General features: G+C 35.7%; 1 protein-coding gene across 1 annotated transcript in view; it reads right to left on the minus strand.

Moving 5' to 3' along the window:
* Window positions 1-24,668, minus strand: part of polrmt (polymerase (RNA) mitochondrial (DNA directed)) — an 84,743-nt gene that overhangs the window by 37,485 nt on the left and 22,590 nt on the right. The window contains exons 7-13 of the mRNA XM_087304229.1: window positions 20,491-20,658; window positions 19,681-19,851; window positions 19,340-19,582; window positions 12,493-13,284; window positions 10,909-11,031; window positions 4,112-4,234; window positions 517-696 (exon numbers count right to left, since the gene is read on the minus strand). Coding sequence (XP_087160355.1) covers window positions 517-696; window positions 4,112-4,234; window positions 10,909-11,031; window positions 12,493-13,284; window positions 19,340-19,582; window positions 19,681-19,851; window positions 20,491-20,658 — 1,800 coding nt within the window. The remainder of the gene's footprint in view (window positions 1-516; window positions 697-4,111; window positions 4,235-10,908; window positions 11,032-12,492; window positions 13,285-19,339; window positions 19,583-19,680; window positions 19,852-20,490; window positions 20,659-24,668) is intronic.

Below are 24,668 nucleotides of genomic sequence, written 5' to 3' on the forward strand. Positions count from 1 at the left end.
GGAGAAGATCGCTGTTTGCAATGCTTTTTTTAGAATGGATTAATTAGTATGCATCCGACTTAGTGAGCAAGGTTTGGTTATGTCACAAATTTTTCAGATAGAAAAAAAAACGCATACGAAAAATTCGGACTTCAGTGGGCAAAGACCTTAAGAACTAATGCCTTTCTAATAAGGAATGCAAATGTGGACAAAAAGGGTCTCGCCTTGCAATTCCTGTGCAATTATATTCTGACTATTATTTTCAATAACTGTTAAGACCATTCTTAATAGAAAAAACACAAAAACAATCTACAGAACAGTTTTCGAAAACACTAAATATTTCTAACTTTATTCTAAATTACAATATATGAATAAAATATTGGTTCGGGGCTTGGAATGTTGCGTCCATATTTGCTTTCGTATCTCAACATCTTTGCCCAGGTTTGTTTTTTGTGGAAGTCTGAGGATTTTTTGCATCTTTCCTGCAGTTTGCTATTCCATCTTTGATAAATCTAACCAAAGCGCAACGAGCCTCACCTTAGGAAAATCATCGATTTCCTTCAGCCGCTTTTCGATTTGCAAGCGTCCCCCGTAGCGAGTGACGCCGTAGACCACCGTCATGACCGTCTGCTTCACCACCTTCCTGCTGATGAAGCCCTGCAGCACCTGCGCAATCTTCAGACCCCTCTCTGCATCCCGGACTCTGAACTCTTCCACCTGACAGAGCCAAGAGTCAATAAACTTATTCATCACATATTTATTGTGTTAGGAAATGTGTCATGGCAGGATAGTCAATGGGGTTCACTAATATCATATTGATGGTTATTTAAAAATTTATAAAATGTTATATTTATTAGTGTCATTAATAAGCAAGTACAGTTTCAGTCAACCTTTTCACAGCTTAATGTGGAATTTTACGTTCATTTTATTATTATTCACCGGTTTCTAAATGATCTGTCTCTAATAATGGAGGGACGTCCTCCCCACCCCCTCCCCCACCGGTTGCTACGCCGCTGCTCAAATCTATAACATATAAAGAAAAAAACTAAATCAACTAAATTAAGCTACTAGTAATAACACTTTAAATAATAATAGTAATAGTAATAATAGTAATATTATTATATTAATATTATATTATTAATTAATTATTATATTATATATAATAATATATTAATATTATTATTATGACTACTTAACAAAATCTAAACTTTAAATATAATAATAATAAACAAAATTGTTATTGCAGATCCCCTAGAGTTACGTGATTCTGTGATTGCTGAATTTAACAAAATCAACAGTCACAATTTTTTGCAATCTTGCTAAATTCTAAATTTAATCACAAAATAAATAACAAAAAATTTAAATAATTCAGACTGCAAAAGAAAGTGGGAGCAAACATCTAACAAACGGAGCAATGAAACGGACAGAAAAGCAGGCAGCTTAAAATGATGGAGATGTTAGGCTATTAGACATGACCGAATTGAAGGACATTATTTGTGCTTTACATTTATAGCTGGTATTATGGTGTGCGTAAAATCAATAAATGTTTTCATTTAACTCTTTCTCTGTCGAAGACAAGAGAAAACGCTTTCCTGCCATTGAAGAATTTTACAGCAACTCGTTTTTTAGGTGTATTATGGTAGGGAACACCCTTATGCATGTCCCGAGTGAGGTACATGATGTCAGCTGCTCCGGGGAGTGAAATCTGAGAGAAAGTAAGATAGTAAATAAAAATAAGAGTTATACAACCTTCCAGTTTCAGATCTGTTTTATATCTTGTCTTGACAAGAGAACACAATAAAGAAGCTTTATTTTTTGATTTGTGTCATTGCCATTGTGTCTGATTGCACACCTAACACAGTAGACTACCTAATATGGTAAATTTTATATATTTAATCGCAAAATGTGCAACAAATTTCAGGGAACTACCACCACAAAATAATTTTTATTACAAGAAAATCACAAAAAATCTTGAAAAATTAGGGGGCCTGCTATTTGCACCAATAAAATATAACAAAACTAATAAAAAACACATTGACTACAATATATTAAGCACATAATAATAAGGACATAGTAATATTAATATTAAAAATAAATAAATAGTAATAATAAAAAAAATCATAAAATCTACACATTTAAGCAATTTAGCTGTGCACCATACATAGTACCAAAAATAATGCACCAATCATGACCGCTTTATTCATCATCATATTTAAACTTTTAAACTGTCAAGGACGCAAGAGACCCCTGATTGAGAATCAACGCTCTCTGACACATTAATAGCTGTAATTCAGAAACAAAATCCCTAATAACAGAATCAGCCAAACTGTCCTTAACCGTCAGCTAAAAATATCCTGATCTGCATAAAGGAGGAGCAGCTTCATTAATCACACACACACACACACACACACACACACACACACACACACACACACACACACACACACACACACACAGATGAGGTGTAAAAAGTTGTTGATAGTCTTATTAGGGCTCTGGAGAGCTTAGCCTACCAAAACTGAAGCACAATGAAGCTGTTTAGGCCAAACTTTGACTCAGCAGATGGCTTTTGGAAAGAACAGCATAGAATGGTGTATTTAGAGCATATACTGTGTTCCTAAATATAGGCAAATCGATAGGGAGGTCGATGTATCTCAGATTGTGTTCTCGGAAAAAAAAATACACTCAGACTTCCAAGAAAAGAAAACTGGAGCTCTGAGATGAGGAACTGAGAGATTATTATTAGATCAATATTCAGATTTGATTCAGACTTCAGTAGAGAAGTAGAAAAATAAAAATAAATGAGAAATATTATCGGTGATTACACGTTATTAATAACACTGAATTACATAATTTTAAATGATAGTATTTTATTTCATTATGATACATCCTAACTAAAATTGGTAATTATGAAACATAACATTACATATTAAAATAAATAATAAATACATTCGCTATAGCTATTCTAATTGTATATTAAAGCGTTTATGTTTTGTCTGGTTTCAGTAATTGTAGTAAATATATCAATACTAAATAATGATATAAATGCATATATTGTATAATTTACTACAATAACAAAAACAGCATGCACAAGTTACAGCTACATAAATATTAACAATTATACACAGAAATTATTATTAATATTTGTTATTATTTATAGTATTACTATTTAAATAATTTTATATAATTACATTTAATTCATAATGTGATTATTTTGAATATTTTTTCATGTGTAATATTTTATTATAATTAGAAATGATTATTATAATTATTAAAATTACTTTATTAGTTACTATAATTTAATTTGATAATTGATGTTTTTACAATTAAAATAATAAATATGACAATATAAAATTGTTTAAAATAATTAATAATATGCTCAAAAATAACAAACTGTTAGGAAGCAACAAAATATATCAATTATAATGAACAATTACAAATGACTATTTATATAGTAAACAGACTTGTTTACTTATCGTTTTTAGCTTATTGTTTTAATATTTAAGTTTTATACGTTATTATATTTATTAGTAGTAGTACTATTAGTAGTATTATGACTATTAGTAAAGGTTAATGTATAAATATAAATATCATTTGTATAATATATAAAATATAAATATTAACACTATAATACTACTATACAATAGTTTGAAGTATAGTACTATGGTTATAATAATAATAACAATATGATCATTTATAAATATGCAGCTGAAGTCAGAATTATTAGCTCTCTTTGAAAATTTTTTCTTTTTTAAATATTTCCCAAATGATGTTTAACAGAGCAAGGGCATATTCACAGTATGTCGGATCATATTTTTTTTCTGGAGGAGGTCCTATTTGTTTTATTTGGAATAGAACAAAACAGTTTTATTTTTTAAACACCATTTTAAGGTCAATTATTAGCCCCTCTAAGCTATATATATTTTTTGAGAGTCCAAGTCATAAAATTATACTAGGGCAGATATTAAATGAACTTATAAGAAAGCTACTTGTGTGATTGGGTGGTCACTGAAGTGTTATCTGAGTCTTATTGATTAAACAGTGGTGCATCTGAAGTCAAACACAGGCTTGAAAACACACAGCTCTGGAGGGCATGGAGAGGCACTGCCGCCCCCTGGTGCCACAGACTGACCTGCTTAGCCACACCACTGTACACGTCCTGAGGAAGAGCACAGGGCATGAGGTTCACTGAGGTAGCGCCGATCACATCCCGCCCGAGGGCAGCATAGTGCTGGAGGCCATTACACGATCCGTCCTGACAGACAAACACAAGACAAACACAAACTCTGCAGGTGAACACGGTAAAAAAATAAAGTAATTGTCATCAACATATTTACCCTGTTGAGCGATTATAATAGGCACTGTAGATGTTTATATGTATTACAAGTTTTCAAAAATGTATGTTTAAACATGTAAATCTATCTATCTATCTATCTATCTATCTATCTATCTATCTATCTATCTATCTATCTATCTATCTATCTATCTATCTATCTATCTATCTAAGTAATTATTAAAGTAAATAATAATAATAACAATTTTAGTTTATTTGTGAACACACCCCATCTGTAAAACTGCTCAAACTATACACTATTGGTGAAAAGTTTGAGATGACTAAGCTTCTTTTTTTTTTTTTTTTTTTTTTTTCAAATCTTTTTATTAACATTTTGGTCAATAAAACATCAATTTCAAAAGTAATTGAAAAACAGAGAAAAATGATCTTTGCTCCAACAGAGCCCCCCCACCCCACAGCACCGTTTATAAACAATATGTTATGCCTATTTTTAATCTGTTTTACATTCTGTCGCAATATATACATACATACAATACAAATAGACAAAAGTTCCATTATATGTTCACTCATCTATTGTACATATATACGCACACAACGAGTCACAATAGGCTTAGCAAATGTAAAACAAAGAAATTAAATAATTTAGATAGAAATTAAAATGTAGTCAAATAAAATGGAGGGAAAAAAATGTGAGAAACCCATAAATAATGGTCAAACTGAAAAAATTAAGTTTTGATCCATTTGTTTTATATATGTCAACACTGGCTGCCAAATAAGATGAAATTTTTGGCTGCAACCTTTGGTAGAGTACCGAATCTTCTCCATTGTAAGATGGTACATAAGGTCCCTAATATAATGATTAAAAGTTGGAGGAAATTTGTCCTTCCATTTGAGCAGTATAAGACGTCTAGCAATTAATGTTGAAAAAGAAATCATGCTTTTGGTATTATTGTCTAAACCGGGATCTGTTATTAAACCAAATATTCCTGTAACAGGGCAAGGGTCAATTGTTACATGTAAAACATTTGAAAAAAAAATTAAATATTAATTGCCAGAACTTGGTAATTTTAGAGCATGACCAAAGCATGTGTGTGTGATTAGCTATTTCTACGTCACATCTATTACATAGGGGATTTATAGTTGGTAAAAATTTTGCTAATTTTGCTTTTGTCCAATGAAGGCGATGGACCACTTTAAACTGAATAATTGTATGTCGCAAACAAATTGAAGTTGAATGAATCTTATTTATAATGTCTAGCCAAATTTCCTCGAGAGGGTCAACTCAAGTTCATTTTCCCATTGTTGTTTCGACTTTGTTACTGAAGTTAGATTTTGTGAGGAGATAAAAGAGTAAATCACACCTATATTACCTTTGAGAACTGGATTGGTTTTTAAAATGGTGTCAAGTAATGTTTCTGTAGGTAAAGTTGGAAAATCTACTGTATTAGAAATCATAAAACTGCGGATCTGTAGATATCTAAAGAAATGTGTTTTAGGGATATTGTATTTTGTTCTTATTTGGTTGAAGGACATGAAATTGGAATCGCTATATAAATCATTCAGTGTGGTGAGCCCTTTTTCTATCCAGCAATTAAATGTAGCATCTGCAATCGAAGGAGTAAACATATGATTTTTTATAATAGGGGCCTGCATGGATAGATCAGTAAATGATAAAGCTCGTCTAAATTGGTGCCATATTTTAAAAGATGTTTTAACAATTGGATTCGGAGAGTATCTAGATATTGGATCAGGAAGAGGAATCTTAGAACAGAGTAAAGAAGATAATGCAAATTTACAAGAAGCCTTTTCTAGTTGTAACCATGTGGGATTATCAGAAGGGTTAATCCAATACAACATAAATTTAATGTTAGAAGCCCAATAATAATGTTGGAAATTTGGGAGAGATAACCCACCAAAAGAGCAGTGTCTTTGTAATAAATTTTTACGCATGCGAGGTATTTTCCTATTCCAGATGAAATCAGATATAAGGGAGTCTATGTTGTTAAAGAAAGACTTGGTTAAAAAAATTGGAAGACACTGAAATAAAAATAGCAGTCTAGGCAGTATATTCATCTTAACAGTGTTAATTCTACCTCCTAAAGATAAAGAAAGCAGGTTCCAACGATCAAGATCTTGTTTTAAGTTATGTATAAGTGGGCTAAAGTTAGCATTATAAAGTTTATGATATTTATGAGTAACCCAGACACCCAAGTATTTAATTTTCTCGGTACTTATTTTAAACGCAAATGAGTTAGATAATGTTGTGTAAGCTGTACAATTCACCGGCATAAGTTCACTTTTCTTAATATTAATTTTATAACCCGAAATTTTCCCGAAATCATTTAAAAGTCCAATCAGTGCTGGCAAGCTTGTAAGTGGATGAGATAAGTATACAAGCATGTCATCTGCGTACAAAGAAACTTTGTGTTCAACATTCCCTTTATATATTCCCTTAATTAGAGTATTCTCTCGTATAGCCACGGCTAGTGGTTCGATTACCAATGCAAATAAAAGAGGAGATAATGGGCAGCCCTGTCTAGTACCACGTTGTAAAGAAAAAAAAGGAGATAGATTATTATTTGTTCGCACTGCCGCCACCGGTGAGTTATAAATTATTTTAATCCAATGAATAAATTTTGAACCAAACCCAAATTTTTCCAAAACATAAAAAAGAAAGTCCCACTCCACCCTGTCAAATGCTTTCTCAGCATCAAGCGATAGTAGTACCTCAGAAGTATTAGACGGAGTGGGATCATAAAGAATACTTAAGAGTCTTCGTATATTGAAAAATAGTTGCCGGTTTTTAATGAACCCAGTTTGATCACTCGATATTACAGAAGGCAGAACGTTTTCCAGCCTACGAGCTAACATTTTGGCCAGGATTTTGCTGTCTACATTGAGAAGAGAGATTGGGCGATAAGAGCCACATTCGAGAGGGTCTTTATTTTCCTTGAGGATAAGCGTTATGACTGCTTGTTGCATAGTTGGAGGAAGAGTCCCAGAATAAAATGCTTCCCCAAATACATTTGACAACAGTGGAGCTAAGTCATTCCTAAATTTTTTATAGAATTCGCTCGGAAACCCATCAGGTCCAGGTGACTTAGAGTTTTGCATTGACAATATTGAGGCATTTATTTCTTGAACTGAAAAAGGGGCCTCAAGTTCGGCTGCAGTCTCTTTATCAATTGAAGGAATAGTAATTTTATCAAAAAAAGATGAGAGCAAATTTGGGTCCTTAGGAGATTCTGACTTGTATAATTTTGAGTAAAACTCATAAAAACATTGATTAATCTGCTGATGCTCTGTATGTTTTTGGCCTAATTGATCTATTATTTGGGTAATAGTGCGATCTGCTGCTTTTTGTCTTAACTGATGAGCTAAAATTCTACCCGTCTTCTCACTATGTTCGTATATTCTATAACGTGTTTTATTTAATAAATTCTCAATATGTTTGGTGTTTAGAAGATTATATTCAGTTTGAAGCGATAATCTTTGTTTATTTAGGGTGGGTGATGGTGTAAGGGCTAGTGTGGCATCTAATTTAATTATAGCATTGGTTAATTCCTCAAGCCTGACTCTTTGTTTTTTTCTAATATAGGAACTATAGGATATTATCTCTCCTCTTAAATATGCTTTCATAGCTTCCCATATTACTGAGAAAGATGTTTCTGGTGTTTGATTAAGTTCAAGAAATATTTTAATTTTAGAGGATATCAAGTTAGTAAATGTTTCATCTGAAAGCAGTAATGTATTTAAACGCCAGGGACAATATTTGTCAAGTGTGACTGGGATGCACAGCGTCATTAATAAAGGGGCATGGTCAGAGATAACAATGGCACAATATTCACAATAGCTAATCAGAGGTATAAGATTATTATCTAGAAAAAAGTAGTCTATGCGGGAATATGTCTGATGGACAGATGAGAAAAAAGAATAGCTTCTAGACACAGGATTACGAAATCGCCAAATATCTGATACCCCATATGTATCTATAAATGTTTTAATGGCCTCAGCTGACTTTGACGAGGGAGTAGTTTTAACTGAACTACGATCTAAGGATGACATTACACAATTCATATCTCCTCCTAATATCAAAGAGTGTGTGTCCAAATTTGCTAGTTTAGAGAAGATATTTGTAAAGAAAACACTGTCATCATAATTTGGTGCGTACACATTAGCTAAGATGACTGAGATATTATAAAGTTTGCCAATAACAATGATGAAGCGACCTGCAGGGTCTGCTTTTACCATCGAGGCCTCAAATGGGACATTTTTTTCAATAAGGATTGCTGTTCCCCTAGATTTAGAATTAAAATTAGAGTGATATAATTGACCCACCCAATCACATTTTAACCTAAAATGATCTATTTTACGCAAATGCGTTTCCTGAAGAAAAGCAATCCCTACTTTAAGTTGTTTTAAATGCAAAAGTACACTTTTCCGCTTAACAGGGTGATTTAAGGACTTAACATTCCAGCTAATAATATTAATGTTGCAGCCTGATGATTTATTCATTTTATTAATCATTTGAAAAATGAAGCAGAAATCTCTCCTCCCCCTTAATAAAGAAAAGGTACATAAAGTAATTTATAAAATGTAAAACTGGTGCTGTTAAACCCACCCACACGTCACTCGAATGAACAGAGTGACTCCCAACCCCATTGATTAAGTTTCCACACATTTAAGTGTTTGTTTTGGAGAAATCACAGTGTAGCAGGCGCTCCTAAACCAAACATAAATATAGAGCGTGTAACCTTATTTCACTATATTTAACTTAAAGTGGTCGGTTTACACAACACAATAATAATCAACTAAGAACGTAGATGACTTTAAAAGATTTAAAGGGAAAAAAAAAAAAAAAAAAAAAAAGGTTTGCTTTCTACAACCTCGTTGCGTCTTCGAATTCTAAAGATGCCATCTGCTCACCATTTATAGAAAAAAAATTTGAAATGGAAAGTAAGTAATAAATGTCTTTTTGAAGCACGTTGAATATCTGTAATGCAAGTTCAGTGTCTGTTCTATACAGTAGCCTCGCCCGTCAGATGCACAATATTTTGTCTAATGTTCAACATTGTCCAAGACGATATTTCTCTTCACAAATGTCATGGCTTCTTCTGGGTCACAGAAATCCTTCTCGTTTCCATTGTAAGTGATCCTGAGTTTTGCTGGGTGGAGAATACCATAACGCACTCCGTCTCGTCCTCGAAGCAACTTCTTGACATCATTAAACGCTGATCGTGCGCGAGCCACGCTTGGAGGGTAGTCAGGAAATATGAGGATTGTAGATCCTTTAAATCTGAGGGGTCCCGTCTCTCTTGCTCTGCGGAGAATCTCGACACAGTCCCTGTAGTAGTGTAATTTGGCCACAATTACCCGAGGTTTGCCACCGGGCTGTTTGGGCTGGAGGCCACGGTGCGAGCGATCCACGAGTATCTCTCTGTCAATTTCTAGGACCTCCTTTAACAACTTTGAGACTGAATCTGGAGAGCTCGAGCCTGGTCCTTCTGCCACGTTCAGTATACGTATGTTCGACCTCCTCATCCTACCCTCCATATCAGTGCATTTCTCCTGCAACGCCGTAACAGCCGTTTCAAGTTCTCTCACTGACTTTTGTAATGTAGTCACATCATCCGAACATGTAGACAGCCCGTGTTCTATTTCAGTAACCGTCTTTTTCATGGTTTCAAAGTCAGATCGCAGTAGGGTGATGTTGCCGACAACTTCAGTTTTGACAGCCTGTAGTTCCGATCTCATGTTGTTAAATTCGTCCGAAAGAACAGCTTTCAGTTCGACCCTAAGCAACGTGGGGATGTCATTTTTCAAGAGCGACAGGATTTCAGCTTTTGTATCCTCCATCTCGGTTAGTTTCTCTGGCGATTTCTGATCAGTACACGAGGCGCCAGGCCTACTCACAATTGTCTTTCCGGTGTAGGTATATTGTCGCAGATTTTTCGCCATTTACGTATCTCCGTGACCAAAACAGAAAGAAAATTTGTGTAAACAAAGTATTAAATGATGTTTTAACGCGGTTTGCAAACAAAAGACGCTCAAAATACAGTTAAGTTAATCAAATTTAGCGGAGCTCACCCAAAACACCACCTATCCCATACCTGCTCACTAGCGCCCCCCCTTTTTTTTTTTTTTTTTTTTTTAAATGAGGTCTCTTTTACTAACTTTATTTGACCCAAAATAATTTAAAAACATTTTGTTACAAAAAAAAAAAGTAATAATTGTTTACTTATTTAATGTTATTTTAAATGTAATTTATCCACTGGGCTTTTTATTCTCTTTTTTTTCCCCTATCTGTTAAGCTGCTTTGACACAATCTACATTGTAAAGGCACTATAGCAACAAAAATGAATGGGATTTAGAGAAAACTGCCTTTTGAAATATGTACTGTAATTGAACTCTACATACACAAATTGAAAAAGTGCGAAAAAATAAAGTAAAATCAATAAGCACAGTAAGCTTTGGATGATTTCTTTCCATTAGACTGAAATAACACTTTAAGAAGAATCTCCCAAATGACAGGTGCATGAATAAACAGCGTTTTCGCCCGTAGCATCTCATCTTAATGGAAGAGTGAAAGCTGGCTTTACATAATATATTTAAATGCTAATGTAAACATGCGGTACCTGATGTACAGGGAAATAGGAGATGAATTTGTGATGGTCGGGTGAGCGCGAGGCATTCGCTATCTCCATGCAGCAAGCCAGGGCCTGCCATGGCTCATCTGCATTCATCCACCATTTGCGACCCTGCAAAATAGAGATGTGACTCTTTAGGGAGCCAGGGATGTGACAATCATTTCAATAAAACCCAAAAAAGTATGGCTCAGTCATAACTCCAGGCCGGCAATGTGATATGTTAGGATTTGGAAAATAGATACCATAGAGTCAATTGTAAAAGGTATATAGGCCCAATCCCAATTCTATTTTTCTACCCCCTACCCCTTCCGCCTTAAAAACTAGTGTTAAGGGTAAGGACTTCAAAATTTACCCCTAAGAACTAGGACAGCACTACAGCACCTGCACACGTCATCATATGCCATCGCGATCTTTTGCTTCATATGAGATCAGATGATGGCGACTGCTGTAGTTATTCCAGTTGTGTTATTTTTAGGTATTTATCTTCAGGAAATCACTGAAGGCATATATCATGTTATCATAATGATATAATAAGATCATGGCAATAAGATCGTAACTGTTCTGTGCATTTATGTGGCCATATTCATCTATGTAAACACACCAAAACAACATGAACATTATAATAGACACTGTAAAAAGCTCATTCCCAGCCACTAGACATTTCTGACAGGGTGTTCGAGTGTCATTGAGTGTCAGAATGTTGTGGGACTGCTATACAGGAGTTATTATTAGGAATTATTCATAACGCGGTTATGAATATATTAAAACGTATTTGTTTGTTTATTTGTTGTAAAAATTCCTAATAATGACAAAAAATACTAATTGGTGGATCTCCTTTACTACCGGGTGCAGCTGTGGCTAGTGTATTCTGGGACATTTTCTTACCTCTTGGTTTCGAGTCTGGTCCTGAAAAATCTTTGTTTAAAGGGGTATCTAGTCATTTTAGTCATTACACTAGAGAATCATTTAAATACTAGCTCTAAAGTGACTTTAGTGAAGTAGCATGAAGTAGCAATGGTTTCAGATGTTCTGACGGTCAGTTACAGATGTGAATGAAGGGCGGAAGAAAGTAGTTCCTATTACAAGTGTTTTTTAATTCTCTCCATGTTTGATTTTCTGTTTCATATAAACGACTATGCCATCAAACTGTGTAAATGTAACATCACACTGAACATAGTGCAATGTGGTTGTATACTGTCACTGCTGGGACACTAAGAAACTCGGCCTGTGGCCTCAAGTCAACGCACGCCTCCCACCAGTGCCGATATACAGCCATAATCACACTGCTACGAGTGTGATATTGCTCATATGATTACAAATCACAATTAATTAATCAATGACAGTTAATTATACAAATAATGCACACTGCGGCATAAAAATTATAATAAAATAATAAAATAATAAATAAATTTCCAGTCTTCTTGACAAATTAGATTAATTCATAAGTTTTGTCACCAATCATTCACAAATTAAACTTAGTCCCACTCTAATTTAATACTTCTCTAGAAAAGTAACAACATTCACTGATAACCTACACGAGTAACCTACACGAGTAAAAAAAAAGCTTCTTACGTCAAGAGGATGGTCGGCTGAGTCCAGGATGTCCTCCATGATACTTTCAGCATACTCCAATCTCCCATCCAGCGAGCTCTGCTTCTTCAACCCTGTGAGGTTCACCAAGTGGATCTTCAACCAGTCGAGGCCTTTGGGACCAAGTGGTCGTCCTTCAGCAAACAGAAGCAAGGCCCTGGTCACATCACTCCCAAGATGGTTAAAATAAGGCGGCAGCGGGTAAGTACGACCTCGGAAGTCCATATTATGTGGAAACCAAAAGATCTTGTCCCTCACGTGGTTGGCAATGGACAGCTTATACAGTGCGTCCATACGCAGGCTGTGCATCTCCGCTACTACCTTCTTGGCTTTGATACCCTCCCGCTTCATAAAGGCCTTCTCCACCTGGGTGTAGGACGGGTCGTGAGGGTTAAACCGAGGAATTTCGGGAGCTTCGGATAGTGGTGGAGGGATTGAAAGCTTGTCGCTGCCTTTGTCATTGAAGATTGAGATGATGATGTCCAACAGTGGCTTGTTGATCTTCCAGGGACAGCTGCCCACTTGATTGAGAGAATCCAAGACAGCATGGAGATCTTCCTCCTGGGTCTTCTCCAGGAGAAGTTGGTGTTGCATGGCTCCATCGCTGGCGCGCATTAGTTTGGCAGGCGTCAGCAGGTAGGCACCACTCTTCGGGGATGTCCAGGGGACTGGGGGACAGAGCATTGGCATGACGTAGGAGTCAAACGTAAGTTTGGTCTCCGTTGCCTCCCTCAGGATTCGTGTCAAAATAGGATGTGGTTTGATGAAACCAATCTGATGTGGAGAACAAATGGAAATCAATGACTATAGGCCACGTGTCAAAATGTGTCAAACACAGCCCTGCACAGTTAAGCTTTAAGGGCTGCACGATATTGGAAAAACCTGATATTGGGCCATTTTATTTTTCTGCGATAAATATTGCAATATATGATATTGTCATAAGATAATTTTGTTGGCACTATTCCATGGTTTTCTATGGAATCTAATAGTATTTAGGTACACATTTTGAAAAATCACAATGCAAAAAATGCTTTTCATACTTTATATTTTAGCTCTATTTTTCTGTTTTCAACTTTTTCTTTTCAAGTTTTTCCTAAAAACAAACAAAACTCTGTCAGTGGGGCAAGCAAAGTAATCTTGTTTTTGCTTGAAAATGTAGATATTTGGACTAGAAACTTTTTTTTTTTTTTTGCATAAATTGTAAAAATTCTCTATAAATATAGTAATTAAATACAATTTTATAACTCCTGCTCAACTATAATTCAGAGTCAACACAGCACATGCAATGTGATTGCTGCGGATGCACACATTGCGATACTGATGCTGAAACAATATATTGTGCAGCCCTAGCATCAACCCTAATTAAACACACCTGATCAAGCTAATGGAGTCCTTCAGGCTTGTTTGAAAAACACAGGTAAGTGTGTTGAAGCAGGGTTGGATCTAAACTCTGCAGTGTTGTGGAGTTTAAACCCCCTGCTATAGGTCACTGCAAACTGATTTCAGAAATATTGTTCAGAAATATTTGCACGTTAAAAATTAATTCAATGCCATGTTGTGTCAATCACATTTACACACCGTATCCAAAAATCTAATTGGGTTAGAATATTTTCATTTTGGTTTTTTAGGGGTGTACAAGCAAAAGCCAAAATCCAGAATGCTGTCACTCAGAGCATAAAGCAGAGCACTTTATGACAAACAAAATGTGTAATATAAAGAAGGAATGTGACAGATGGCTGAGAACCACTCCTGTAGACTAGGCCTACTGTATGCTGGTTTCAGTGCCTGCAGGCTGCTGTGCACCTTTCCCGTGTGGCTGTTTCGCCAGAGTGCATGTCTGTGTCCATACCTTTGAGTGCCAGTCTCTGCTTAGAAATAATTAGTTCATGAATATGTGTGTTTTGTGGCTCGAGTAATGCAAGCAAATTTTTAAATGCCACTGATTTCCTGAAAACAACTTTGGATTTTGGTATCTTTGGGATTTTCGCTATTTGACAAGGTGTTAAACTCTTCTTACATTGGATTGACACAATATTTCATCTTTCTTTTCAAACGGATACAAATATATATATATATATATATATATATATAAACTTAAGGACATTTCCGACTTCAGTGTGCAAAAACCTTTACCTTGAAGGAATGTCATAAAGGGAGATTAAGCATGGACAATTAAATTCTTAAATGCCGTGACGGATCTACATTAATAAACATCTTTCGTAGCCAGCTCCCAGCAGCCCTGTTACCCATCTCAAATAAATCAGAGATGATTTGTGCGCGCTGCTGGTAAAGTGTTTATGGTGCACAACAGACATAATTGTTTTTGACAGCCAGATAAACAACTTCTATTCAAAGAGAAAGACAAAGCACATAAATGGCCACAAACCAGCCCCATGAACACAATAGGCATATTATGCAATGCAAAATGTGGAAATATGAATAAACTGGCAACACTTTACAATACGGTTCAACTGACATAGCCTGTTAGTGTATTTATGTATAAAAGGATGAGTACTGGGCTAGTTTTCACAAAAAGAATCAAATCTGAAGACTTCTGATTTCACTCTGTTAGAACAGCTTTTTTTGTTTGTTTGTTTGTTTTTTCATTTGGAAAGGATCCGAACCTCAAAAGGAATTTCATGATTAAGTAATGCAATGTGCCAAATCTTGAAGATCTGACTACCAGAGTTTTACCCCAGCTCCTTTAGAGCTATCTGTAAATATCAAGTGCTTCTGAAGATCTCAATTAGCTGATTTTAATGTGTTTATCAGGGTTTGAGATGAATGTTGTACTGTAGGAAGGTGGATATCCAGAGAAAGAGTATTTCTTGTTTTCAAAAAACTCTACATGGACAATGAGAGGTAAAATCAAAACCTTGTTTAATTGAACACTTTACCTCAGGTAATCATTTAATTTTTTTAAATGTATTTATTTATTTATTTATTATTGAGGAAGGTAGGAGTGCTGGCCTTTATAACATTGATGTTCCCGCCTAATACCAGTGCTTAATTTGTAAATTGCAAGGTCCCAGAACAGATCTGGGTAATGGCTCGAGCATGTTACCCAAGGATGTAGAGGTCTCGCAGACAAAACTGAAAAGCGGAGCGGGGTGTGGGGGTGATGTCTGGTTGTTGTTATCGCGGACAAAAGTCAAGAGGGTTGGGGAGTCGTGAAAGTGAACAGCGGACGGGGGAGGAGGACGTTTGAGAAGTGGGATCGTTACAATGAGGTGCCGGATCAGATTTTCAAAGGTGTTCCGGAACAAATTAAGCCCTGATAAAATGTTATGAATTTTGGTTACTTTTCAATGAATAACCCAGCCATAATTAGTTAACAGCTTGGTCACTGTCCACTGAGGCTTAAGTCTGGCAATGGATGGTCCTCATTTGTAAGTGACATGGTCACAACACTGTTTCCTTCATCTTCCTGTCCAGCTCAAAGGACCATTGGAGCAAATGCACTTCCATGGTGTCAAATGCCTGCTCTTGTTTGGTGGATGCAGGCCAACGCTCACATCCATAAAGTGCGACAAGCACTAAAATGCAATAATCAGGCCAATTACTGAATGTATAGTGCTTCCATCACTTGGTGTTTATGTGCATTTAAAGAATATCTCTCAAACTCAATACCTGTAGGACCGCAGCTGTGGACAGTTTTGCTCTAAACCTAATCAAACACAACTGATCCAACTAATCAAGGTAGGAACTGTTAAGCAGGTGTGAGCTGGAGTTGGTTGTAGCTAAACTCTGCATAGCTCTCCACAAATAAAGATTTAGACCACTGATCTAAAGGGGGGTCACTGAAAAATAGGACTGAGAATACCTAGACCAAGGCTGCCCAATCCTGTTCCTGCAAGTCGAACTTCCTGCTGAGTTCTGTTGCAACCTTAATCAAATGCACCAGTCTTTTATTACTAAGTGCTCCTTCAGATCCTTCTTTATTTGGTTAAGTTGCTTTTGATCGGGGTTGGAGTTGAAATCTGCAGAAAGGTATATCTCCACAAAGAGGATTGGACAGCCCTAAACTAGACTAAAGTATTCATGCTGCATGAATGGAGTTTTTACCAAAAAAAAGAACCGGTCCATAGGACTTATTCTCTTAAGAACTGGACGCCACTGGCTATTGTTTAGATTTAGTGACTGATTACCCAAACATATTGACTCTCATCATTTGTTTGTGTATCAAACTACACTGCTATTATACCTACTGTAAAATAAATAGGTGTTTATGATTCATGTACTCATCAATTAGATTGCACTGGCTGCATTTTAGATTGCACAAAACAAATTGCTCAAAGCAGCCAAACGGAATTTAACTACTCTGGCTGTGTTGTTTGTTGATTCACACTGTATTGCCCTTTTCTAAGACAAAATTTAAACACAGGACAAACAACTGGATTTGTCAACTCATTTTACTGGTCTGAGTCTCAAGAACTACAAGGTGGCATTTTGAATCAATGTCTTGAAAATGAACAGGAATCCACTTGACAGCATTCATACTGCATGAATAATCCACAAACACGCTAAACTGAGAGCTCTTCCCTGCTGCACGGGCCATCTGCAAGCTCAGCAGAGGAACGGGAGTTAAGCTTCAGGTCTTTGAAGCCTACGGTGGAGGCCTCTGCCATGCAGAGAGCTAGGGCAACAGCCCTGGAAATGAGATTTCCAGGACCAAAAGGAAAGTCTCCTGATCTTTTTCAGCTCTTCCCTCCTCCTTTTCCAATCCCTCTGCGGTTAATCAACCGGGCAATTAAGGGGACAGTAAAAAAGAGATTAGTTTAGGCACAATCCGTCTTCCTCTGCTGGTCCGCGATCACTCGCACAGGAAAAATGATTCCATAATTCATGAAAACATGCGAGTCTGTGAGAGGTTGTAGAAAGTGAATGGACGGTTTATGTCATGACTTTTAATGCACAGTCATTTGAATTCAAATGAAAGCTGTCTGGTCATGAACAGCGTTTAATATGGAAGCTAGATATACAAGCTAGCTTGTAGTAGGCACGTGAACTGAAAAGTTTTCTATTCTCCTCATCTTGTATCATACTTGAGGCCCGTGTGCCAATTCTTGCCCCGCCATATCATTTTATATGGCCCAAGAGAGCATATGATTAACGAGACACAAATTTTTGTGAGTATGTTACATACAAACTGTGCAAACTGGGTAGCACAAATGTCCCAAAATGTGCAACACATTTGCAAAGGTGGCACATAATTCACTTCAATTGTATTTATTGCGCATGTTTAAGATATTCAACTAGTGGTCAAACAATATGGAATTTTTGAAGGCCGATGCCAATATCTTGTAGAGCAAGGTGGCCGATGGCAAAAATCATTTATTATATTTAATAATTTACATAAAAAAATAAATAAATAATAATTATATATATATATATATATATATATATATATATATATATATATATATATATATATATATATATATATATATATATATTTATTTATTTTTTATAAATTTAGATTTTAAATAATTAAAAAAAAAAATGGATCAAAAAATAAATGTGTAAAATAGATGTAATTTCCTCAGCCTTATAAATCGCGTCTGACATGTCAACAACAACTTCCTTTCACGTCTTTTAGAAGTCGCACATCACATAAACGATTCTCTGCGACCTATTCAAAACTGTGACCCACTGCTTAAAAGACAACATATTTTTCACAAATAAATGAACATTTAATAAAAATATAACTAAAAAGTAATTACTGGAAGCAACAATGGACTCAGTATTCTGGGAAGTTTGAACACGCAATCATGTGGGATGCACATGCACACTTTATTAGACTTTACAGCTGGATCTGACTACGTTTGCTGAAATAAAATTCAATTCAATTAACCATTTAAAAATGTGTTTAAATGATATAAATGCATATTTGCTTAATGCAGGCGGCAAACGGTAAAGTATGATTTGCCTTTATTACTAATAAAAGCAATCATTGTCAATATTTTGTATAAATTTCATCTGATTATTATTTAGACTATGGAGTGGAAGAACGTGCTCATAAATGCAGGGGAATACTTAAGTGTGCACAGCTGCAGCGCCACCAAATCAAAAGTTCGCCACTCACTCTTAATAATAGCCTAGAACACATCGGCCAAACAAAGAAATTATCGACCCATGCCAATACATTTGAAAAATATTGGGCAATATATTGGTGTTGGCGCTATACCCGCCGATCACTATATTGAACTTGAGTGGAAAATTAGCACGAGGTAAAAACCATTTAATTTATAGTGTCACGGTGCTTTGCCCCTAGTGTAAACCCAGCATTATATAAAAGTTATATATTGACTATAAACAACATCTTCCATAATGCATGTTTGTTTTGGGGCCCACCGTCAGTAGATGGTAGTGTTTCCACATAGCATTTAACTTACCAGAACTTGTCTGACATTTGCAAATGCCCAATGTCTCACATTAACATCTCAAAATTATTTGTTATCTCATAGTTCTGCTTCTCTCAAATATGACAAAGTATTGGATGAAGGTTATGGATTATGCAAAAGGATACTTTTTTCTTTAACCTGATAAATGGATTCATGTTAAAATATCCTAGAGAAGTAACATCTATTTTACATTTATGCAAATATAAGTATTTGTTACTTTAATATGCTATAATTAAATAGAGAGACAATGATTTAACACAATGTCAATAGTAACACTTATACAGCCTTTCAGTTATAACCAGCTATAATGCTAAAATGGCCCTCAGTGAAAATGAGTTTGGCAACTGTTTTAAGGTAAGAGTATATTTAGCCAACATTTCAAACTAAAAGTCAGAAGAGCACCTCACAAAGAAGTCAAACCTTACCTTATGATTGCTGCGAAATGTGTACATGTGGTAGAGGATAGGGATGAGCTTCTTTTCGAGAGCCGGATTGAGGATGTTGCTCTGGATTTTGAGCTCATGAACCATCAAGTCTACCAGGAAACTTCCCAGCTGCACCATAAGGATCATTGGCCAAGGTGTGTCATCGCTTAAAAGAGACGGGCCGCTGCGATTTCCGCTAATCTCTAGATTAGTCCAACACTCGCGTGGCAGCATGCCATTGGTCTACAATATAAGATTAAGCAAAATAAATGCACAAGCAATTGCACATTTTAGACAAGAGCAAACTGAAGATGTGATTTCTGGTCAACCAAAGCTTGTACCTCAGTATCGTTAGCTAGGAGTTCAGCATATGAGCTGTAGATACTCCTAAGCTTCTCCACCATCTGACTCTGACTCTTCTGCCGAATGCAATATAAGTTGTAGACTCGGTTTCCCATCTCATCAGCCATGAAGAGCAAAGATTCACCATTGGGCGAAAGTTTATCTAAACTCTGAAAAATTTGGAGGATAAATATCAATTTAAAGATGTGACTAGTACATTAAACAGTACTTTTAACACATTTAACTCCTTTTAATCCATCTACTGTACATTCAGCTCAAATCCCTGTAGTCTATAGCTGCGTCCCAAATGGCGCAAAAATGACAGGATAGTATATGTATTTATTGTCGTCCCAAATGGCACACTAATGTTTTTTTACTAAGCGGAAATTCAAACCGTTTCCCTGATGACCTTTGACGGTTGCCAAATCAGTGAAATTAACAACCGAATTATCAAATAATACCTGCTGTGAGTATTGCCGCATTCACCATCGGGAGGCGCTATAATCACTCTCGTAGGAGAATTTTGCTTTCACCATCCAAAATAAATAAAGTTATCCAACATGTGCGTCCGATAGCTCCGCCCCTTCCGCTACGTAAGCAAACCTGCGGTCGTTGAGTGCGTGAAGTGTCCATCATTACACACTTCATTTTAGCGGCTGAATGAGTGCATCATCCGGGTAATTAAAGTGCACTTAATGTTTTTAGAGTTTTCAGTGTGAACACACTACTTACACTATTTATACTACAAAATGGCGTAGAATAGTGCATAAGTATGCGATTTGGGGCGCAGCTTATGTTTAAGTTCATACCTGAAGCATGATGTCGACATATTCCTGGTCATCCAGGATGCACAGGTAAGGGTATAAACAGGTATTCCAGGATTTCTGGCTGTTGTTGGACATCATCTGTTTTCTGTCCTTTAATGCCTGAAGGAGAGCTTTTTCCCAGTGCTTGCGCTGCTTTGCTAGTAATTCTCTCTATAAGATATAAATGCATTAAAGAAATCCAAGTATTTAGATTAAATAACTGTCATTGTATATTATATGGACATGAAAAACAGATGACCACAATATGACGTAGGTTATTTATGTCCTACTGGAATAGACAAACAAAAAAAGCATACAGGTTTTTTTCAATAATTTCTTGGTCACTTACTAGAGGAAGACAAGACTTTTTTTCTGTCATGAGTAGTTTAAAATCTATGCTCTTCCATGCTGTACTTTTATTTTGAAGTCTTATATATAAATCTTGATTATATAAACATAAAAGCATAAATTGGTTGTTAAACTAACCCATATGCTTACCATGGGGCTAACACATTTCTTTCGAAGCGGATTGATGTTTAAATTTTTAATTGTACAGTTTGATCAATGACTTCTGGCAGCGGCCGATATTCACGTTATGCTCGATTGACTTCTACAATAAATGACCATGGCGTAAGACTTATTCGTAGTGGAAGCTCCGGAAATAGAGGCATCTTGTGGAAAACACTTACCACACAGTTTGTTTACCACAGAAAACAATGACAAACAAGAACATGGGACGAATAACCCTTTTCATGGTATACAAAGGTTTGAAAAAGTCAAGGTTTTAAAACCGCCAACATTTTCTGCTATACCGTTCCTAGGGTATATTTAAGATTTTTTAAATGTTTTATTTATTTTTTAGGACAACAGTATCTCCAGCAGAAAAGATATCCAAAGATGCTGTTATAAATTGTAAAAAATCTATGATTTTTGAAACTTATGAAGCCTGACATGTTTACTGTTATAAAATATTTTAAATGTTTCTCAAAATAAAATATATCTGATTTATTTCATTGCTTCACTCCCATTCATTCATTCTCTCACAAGCATCATTTACATCATGAGATAGCGAAGCATCCATAAGATGCACACTTCAGAATCTCACCGGAAGTAGTAGGTAGGTTCTTGCATACTGTTTTTTGATTTTTATGAGTTTGAACATATTACTTAGCTCACATACTGTTTTAATCATTCTATATAGTATGAAAGTATAGAATTTCGGACACAGCCATTGCGTTCAAAGCAGAAAAAAGTTTGTGTTTTTTTACCCAGATATTTAAAAAGAATACATTTTAGAGCAGTAATCGCAATACCGTTATGCTGTGATATTTTTATCCATGGTTATCATACCATTAGAATCTTATACCAGCCTGTGCATACAAGAACACTAAGATTGGTGATACTGTGTATTAAGCATAGGGACGATGACCCTTTTCAAGGTATACCGTGGATTGAAAAAGTTAGTTTTCTGTTACACTATTCCTAAAGTACATGTAAGGTTGATTTAGGTTTTTTTTTTTTTTTTCAGGACAACAGTATCTCCAGCAGAAAAGATGTCAAAAAATGCAATTTCTTACAGTAAAGAAATCTGTGTTTTTTTAAACTTATGAAGGCAGAAGTCAAAGATTCAATTGAATTATTCAGCCCGACATGTTTACAGTTCCAAAAAATGTTAGATGTTTCTCAAAATAAAATACAGTGTTCAAAGGAGAAAAACTTTTTTTTTTTACCCAGACATAATATATATATATATATATATATATATATATATATATATATATATATATATATATATATATTAGAGTAGTAATCACAAAACCGTCGAAACAGTGATATTTTTTTATCCAGGGTTATCATAACATCAGAATCTTATACCAGCCCATGCCTACTGTATAACATACAGTATAGTACTCTTACAATGCCATTTCATTTTTGCGTAAACTATTTCTTGAAGCAATTGGTGTCCAAACTCCTGAAAGTCCTGGAGGGCCAGAGTCCTGCGTAGTTTAGCTGCAACTTCCTTTAACACATCTGCCTGGAAGTTTCTAGTATAGCTAGAAATTGCTTGATTAGCTGTTGCAGGTGTGTCTAATTGGGGTTGGAACTAAAATATGCAGAACACTGGCCCTCCAGGAACAAGTTTGGGCATGCCTGCTTTAAACACATTACATTGTGTTATACAGTTCTCAACAGTAATAAAAAGTATAATATATTGCTAATATTATATTCATTTTAAAATGCTCATATGCAAATCTGAGGGGTATAAAAATATTACTAATACCGTTCGTCTAGCTAACAACAAAACTGTTGAAATGCCTGATATAGTACTCTATTTGTCTATTTTACACTACATCTGAGCAGAATACTGAAACTTTGGAGAGAAGATGTGCTTAATTTTCATGAAAACAAAGTGCCTTAATGCTCCTAAAATAGGCTTCATTATGAATTCATTACATGCTTCAAAATACAAATGATATAATTTTTTTTCCACTGGATTTTAGGGTGTTACTTCTGGACTGTTTTCATGAGATTCACACGGCTACCAATTATGGCTTTTGCGTTACATCACATTCTCTGCTCTGCTGCAGCCTGTGGCTATAGAAAGTAGAATCTCATATAAATGTAGATGTGAATTTTATGCACAGCTCAAATCGGGTTCAGTGGGCAGTCAGTGCTGTCCTGCTGAAAGTGGGTCATCTCTTTATCGGGGTGTTTTCTGTTTCCCAGCGGACTGGCAGAGCAGGAGGATGTGACACAGATTGGTTTTGCTGACCCTCCAATGGAAAGGTGGATTTCTCACAGGGCCGGTGGACACACATTAAAATATTCTATTCCTTTAAACCCTAGCACAAATAATCCAGGAGCACATGGGACCTTTTTTTGTGAACGAACACAGACGGTAGAGCAAATGCCAGCGTAGAAAGAAGCTGGAATGAGGGAACACAGCTAGTTTGAATGCATGAGCTGGAAACTTTCACAAATGCCAGTGTTTAGCCAATGCATCGTAGCTTAGGTGCAAATCAGGATCCTAAAAAAATACGATGTGTTAACTGTTGAAAGGAAAATCCCACACGTGTATGAGATTTTGAAAGGCCTCTTTATGGTAGTTTCCTATGTTTGAGGATTCCCACTGTGCTTGTTTCAGAGAAACCAGTCATAGCAATATTAATTCTGGCCCATAATCGGACATAAATAATTTGGTATAGGGGAGAGTGGGGTAAGATGTGTCACTTTTTACTTATGTTGGCCAATAGAAATGAAAGTAAAGCTATTTTTCCTAATAACATGTGGTTTAACTTATACCATGCTAGAACTGAATTATTGGAGAATTTGTTAAAAAATATATTTACAAAAACATGTATTAGACAACATATTATTGAAATATTTATAAAGCAGCCAAAAATGTTTGTATATTCATACAATATACAAAGATACTGGAATGTAGTGAAAGCATATTCAGCATTTTGAAACATGTACTGTACTGAATTCAAAACATACTACCATTCTTTGTCAAGCCACTGGCCCATATGATCCTAAAGCGGGCATATTTAATGATTAGCATCTACACTACCTGACAAAAGTCTTGTTGTTTATCCCAGTTGTAAGAGCAAAAAATAATAACTTGACTACTAGATGGTCATTTAAAAAAGTGGCACAAGGTAGATTTTTCACATGAATCATCTGCTGAACTGCATCCCAATCATTACAAACACTACAGAAGACCTAAAAGAACCAGCATGGACCCAAGATTCTCACAGAAATCAGTCAGGTTTGGTAAAGGAATAATCATGGTTTGGGGTTACATTCAGAATGGGGACGTGCAAGAGATCTGCAGAGTGGGTGGCAACATCAACAGCCTGAGGTGTCAAGACACTTGTGCTGCCCATTATATTATAAACCAGAGGAGAGGGCAAATTCTTAAGCAGGATAGCACTCTTTCTCATACTTCAGCCTCCACATCAAAGTTCCTGAAAGCAACAAGAAACTCCAGGATTGGCTAGCCCAGTCACCGGACATGAACAATATTGAGCATGTCTGGGGTAAGATGAAGGAGGAGACATTGAAGATGAATCCAAAGAATCTTGTTGAACTCTGAGAGTCCTCAAAGTTATTTGAGTCATTGCAGAGATGTATGGATACAGTTGTCCAAGCTCATGGGAGTCATACACAATATTAATTCT

The sequence above is a fragment of the Danio rerio genome, chromosome 22 (assembly GCF_052040795.2).
Source record: "Danio rerio strain M-AB ecotype USA chromosome 22, GRCz13ab, whole genome shotgun sequence".
Classification (NCBI taxonomy): domain Eukaryota; kingdom Metazoa; phylum Chordata; class Actinopteri; order Cypriniformes; family Danionidae; genus Danio; species Danio rerio.